The following is a 4731-nucleotide window of genomic DNA, read 5'->3' as shown; positions in this document are numbered from 1 at the left end:
TCCGCACTGCCACCGTCAGCTCATCCCTGGCCCCTGGGGACGTGTCCTGGAAGCTAGCGGAGGTGACCTCGTGGTCCTGCGGCTGGTGGCTCAGGGCCAGCTGCTTCACTCTGTCCACTGATGCCTCCAGCCGCTTCAGCAGAGGGGTGTAGTCCCTGTCGCCTTGGCTCCGCTGCCATAGGCTGGGTGGGATCTGTCCCGTGGCGCAGCCGAACTGGCTCATGGCAAAGATCTGTAGCACAGCCAGTGCGCGGTGCACCAGCTGCAGCCCCGACTCCTGGGCACGGTTCACGTCCCCTGCCTCTGTTGTTTGGAAAAAGACAGGGGCTCATGAGCTAGGGGCCCTTTGGGTCTCGCTACATAGTCCAGGCTGGCCTCGAACTCAGCAGCGATCCTTCTGCCTCAGCCTCCCAAGTGCTGGGATCACAGGTGTGCGTCACCAGGCCCAGCAGAGACTGAGTTTTGCTTCTGCCCCACGGTACAGAGGCCACTGAAGGCAGGGGTGCACTTTTCTCCTGGTTAATCAATCACACCAGCTGCACTGAGACAGAACTCAATGCTCCCACTCCAGGGGTGTCCGGGGCAGAGCCTCGGCCCTCACCGCAGTCAGGCCAGCATACCCTTATCATCGCCCCACTCACCCGCACTGCTTCCTGGGGGTCCCCGACTGCCGCCTGCTGTCCTGCCACTGGCCTTGCATGCGCAGTGTCTGCTGCTTGTTTGCAAGGGGTTTCCTGCTTCGTCTGCAAACAGGAGTTACAGAGGGGATGCATCAGGGTGCCGCACTGGCCAGAAATCTACATGCCCTTCCTTCCTGTCACCAAGGAAACAGGGCCAGCGTGTGGCCGGTACAGATGTGCCAGCTAAACAAGCACGAACCACTGTTTTATAGGAGAGCAGAGTGAGACTGAAGCTCAGCTACCTGCCGAGGAAAGGAAGCCGGCAGTGGCCGTGCTGCGATTTAACCGCTCCCGCGTTCTTCCCGCTCTGCCACGTGGACCGGGTGTTCAGCGGGCAGAACAGGACTGTGTCCCTGCGCCCTCCTCCTGCCCTGACCTTGGATGAAGCTGATGAACATCTCCAGGTCCCGGATCTGGGTCTTCAGCTGCTCCACCAGCTGCTCCTTCACTCGGGCTGGGTTCACAATCTGCGTCACGGCCGCATCCACACGCTGGCGGAGCTCCTCGGGGGACAGCGAGCCGATGTCCTCATGCAGGTCCATGTCCAGTTTCTTTATTAACTCGTCTATGATCACCTGCCAAGACCGTGGCTGTGAGCACACCTCTGGGGTGTCCAAGGAGACAGCGGGGAGCTTTCTTCTGCTTTTCGTTTTTATTTTTTTGAGACAGCGTCTCACTGTGTAGCCCAGGCTGGCCTCAGACTCATCCTACTGCCTCAGCCTCCCAAGTGCTAGGACTACAAGTGTGTGCCAGCCTGTTTTTTTTTTTAAACAGTTTCATTGGTCCAGGCACTTAGCTCAGTGGTGCTGCTGCCTGCCTTGCAAGTGCAAGGTCCTGAGTTCAATCCCCGGGACCGAACAACAAAGTCTCCCTAGGTTACCCAGGCTGCCCTTGAACTTGCCATCCTCCTGCCCAGCTGGGATCGCAGGTGCATAGCACTGCACCCGCTGGAAGGGATCTCACCTAGGCTCCTGCTCCTCTCCCAAGGGAACAGGAGCCCTCCACTCCTCCCTGAGAAATCGCTGCTCTCAATGCAAGTTCTTATGCTGGGCTACTCAGGGATACTGTGAGTGACCTACAGTGGCTAATGATCTAGAAAGCCTCGCATTTACTTTCTCTAAAGGGTTCCAGGAGAAGCCACGTTGGAAGGCCAGACTGTAACTCCTGGGCTGCAGTGAGCCTCCTGCCTCAGCCTCCCGAACAGCTGGAATTGCAGGCATGCACCTCTGTGCCCAGCCAGAATGCCTTCCTACTTTCTGGTCCTTCTATCTCTTCTTGCCCAACTCTAGACAACTAAAGGAAAATCTCTAGAGAGCACCAAGGCATACTGTAGCCAAAACATTCCTGTGCCATCAGGGCCTGAAAACCCATCTCCCATGTGTGACGGGAGTCTCCCCCAGGGCTGGCCTGGCCAAGGGCTTCTCTGAAGCTTCTCAGGAGGGGCTGGCGCACCCGCTGTCTCTCCAGGACCATGGCCTGTGGCAGGGAGTCGTAACTGCCCTCCTGGTAGGCGAACGTCTCCAGGTCATCCAGCTGGGTCTTGAGCTGCAGGATCAGTTCCCTCTGCTTCTCCCGATGGGTTTCCAGGCGCTGCCGTCTATCCTGCTCGCTCTGAGAGGAGAATGGAGCTATTTACAGAACGGGCTGCACTGGCACATTAAGAACTGCCTAGCCTGCACATGGCCCTGGGTTCAGCCCCAGCACTGGACAGATGGACAGAATGCTCAAGTAATCCTGTAATGATCATGAAACACTGTTTCTAGATCATCCAGACAAAACCCTCCACTCATGAGATAGGTTCATGAGTAGGAATGATTTGGGTTTTTTTTTTTTTTAAAAAAAATAGGCTCTCCCTATGTAGTTCAGGCTGGCCTTGAACTCACTATGGAGCCCAGGCTGGCTTAGAACTCACAGTGATCCTCCTGTCTCAGCCTCCTGAGTGCTGGGATTACAAGTGTGCGCCACCACACCTGCTGAATGTTCATTTCTTACATGTTTATTTTCTTTAAGAAAACATCTGTCCTTCATTGGGAATTGGATCTAAGTACAATGGGGCCTTTTGTTAAGACTGTTTTCTGTTTTTCAAAGGTCTAGTTAGGCCAGAGAAAATTGATCTTAGCCAAAACAGCCTCCCAGGAATGAAACATGGCACCCACTCCTCAATACTTTGTGTAGTCAAATTCTACAAAAGTGGGCTGGGGATGCAGCTGACTTGTAGAATGCTTGCCTAGTGTGTGCAAAAAACGGGGGGAAAAGGCATTTTCAGGTATAAGCCTGCATTTGAAACTATAAGTCTATACGGTATTAAAGTTAACCTTAAAATGGTACTCACCAAGCCCTCCAGAAGTAAGGTATGAGAGAGAACAAACAAAACACAAGTTAACTTTCTGTTCACATCTAAAAAGCAACCCTATGGCTTTCGTTCTGCTCTGCATGAAAACATTCCTCTCTTAGGGTGCCCCCCCCGGCCCCTCTGTCAGGTTTTTCTGGGAACCCTGTCCCCATTCTACACCCAGTAAGGGCGTGGCTCTGTTACAGGGCCCTCACTGTCTGTGGGTGCATGGATCACTTCCTCCTCGCACTTGTACACTTCCAACCATCAGATTGCACCACAGTCTCTGTTCCCGATTCCGTCTGCACCACTGACCAACTCCTCTGGGACTTGGCCTTGACCTTGAGTTCCCAGTGCTTAGGGCAGGGCCTGGTACAGGGCAGCTCTCAGTACATATTTGTTGTGTGACACTGAACTAGATTAAACTTCAAAGGCTGAACTCTGATCTGAGGAAGTCACCGGGTCAGCCCAAGGACAGAGAGCTGGGGAAAGGGTCTTGGTTTTGTTTTCTTTGTACCCCAGGCATAAATCCCGCTTCTGTTTCCCTGAAGACTCCTCAATGCTGTCACTTGTAACAAGAGTGAGAGGGACAAGCTCAACAGGAGGAAGAGATGCCATTGCCAGTATAGACTGAGCTAAGGGAAAGCCTCTGTTAAGGAAGTGGCGAGGAAGCTATGGGGAAGATTCAGAACTAAAGCATTGCACTGTTACTGAAAGTAAAAATGAACAATAAAAAACAAAAAACCACACCACATCCACACAGAACCTTTGGCACTGTCTGCTCCTGAGCAGGACCTGTCCACCCTAATGCCATGGCACCTAGGCTTTTGATTTTGAGACAGGGTCTCACTATGTAGTTCATGGTGCCCTTGAACTCACTATGGAACCCGAGCTGGCCTGGAACTCATGGTGATCCTCCTGTCTCAGCCTCTTGAGGGCTGGGATTATAGGTGTGCACTGCCATGCTGGACTACGGTTTCTATCTTTAAGTGTGGCCATTTGAAGTGGCCCTTCCTGTGCAAGGGGCTTGGGTCTGTGGAGTGAAGGGTGGAAAAGTAAACACAGTTGCTTTGGAGCACCTGGAGGGAGAAGGCAGCTGCATGTAGGTTGTAACTTGGAAGAATGAAACTGAAAAGCAGCAGGTCTCAATCTCACAAGCTATCCACACCCTGCACTTACAGGGATTTAAAGCCTGTAAAGAAACAACTTCTTGGTGTGGTATCAGAGTTTCACTATGGTTAGGAAATTCATACAATCAGGAGACCTTTTGATTACTAAGAGACCATGTTGATGGCCAAAACTTTGGCTCAGTTAAGAGAACATAAAGATTTAAAGGCTGCCCAGATTCTAGGAAAGCATGGGAACTAACCGAAATTTCCACGAGTTCCAACTCACTTTCACTTGTCAATTCTCCCCATCAGCAAAAGTGCACGGGGGAGTGGGCGTGCTCAGGGGCAGGTGCAAGGCTCTGGGTTCCACCCTCGCACCGGAAGTGCCGAGGACCTGGTACGTGATGTGGCATGGGACAAATAAACCGGAGTAGCTCGGTCTCCGTCGCCTTCTTGATGCTCAGCTGGCTTCCCGCTCCTCACATCCTCACTCAGAGTGCACGCGCGCCTCAGGTCACCCATTCTGCACACAGGATCCCAGGCCTCTCAGTCCACCTGTCCCCCGGTCTATCTCGGACACACCCAGGTCCATCCAGCCGGTGGCTTCTGC

At 53.1% G+C, this 4731-nt stretch overlaps 1 protein-coding gene across 1 annotated transcript in view; it reads right to left on the bottom strand.

Moving 5' to 3' along the window:
- Positions 1-4725, bottom strand: part of Rundc1 (RUN domain containing 1) — a 6183-nt gene extending 1458 nt beyond the window's left edge. The window contains exons 1-6 of the mRNA XM_033763068.1: positions 3892-4725; positions 3013-3018; positions 2133-2291; positions 1057-1255; positions 642-743; positions 3-303 (exon numbers count right to left, since the gene is read on the bottom strand). Of these exons, the coding sequence (XP_033618959.1) occupies positions 3-303; positions 642-743; positions 1057-1255; positions 2133-2291; positions 3013-3018; positions 3892-4011 (887 nt within the window). The 5' untranslated portion in view covers positions 4012-4725. The remainder of the gene's footprint in view (positions 1-2; positions 304-641; positions 744-1056; positions 1256-2132; positions 2292-3012; positions 3019-3891) is intronic.
- Between the last annotated feature and the right edge of the window lie 6 nt (positions 4726-4731).

This window comes from Fukomys damarensis, unplaced genomic scaffold (assembly GCF_012274545.1).
Source record: "Fukomys damarensis isolate Sample0158 unplaced genomic scaffold, DMR_v1.0_HiC HiC_scaffold_13, whole genome shotgun sequence".
NCBI classification, from domain to species: domain Eukaryota; kingdom Metazoa; phylum Chordata; class Mammalia; order Rodentia; family Bathyergidae; genus Fukomys; species Fukomys damarensis.
Note: the sequence above shows the minus strand (reverse complement) of the source record. Positions and strands in the feature narration are given on the sequence as shown.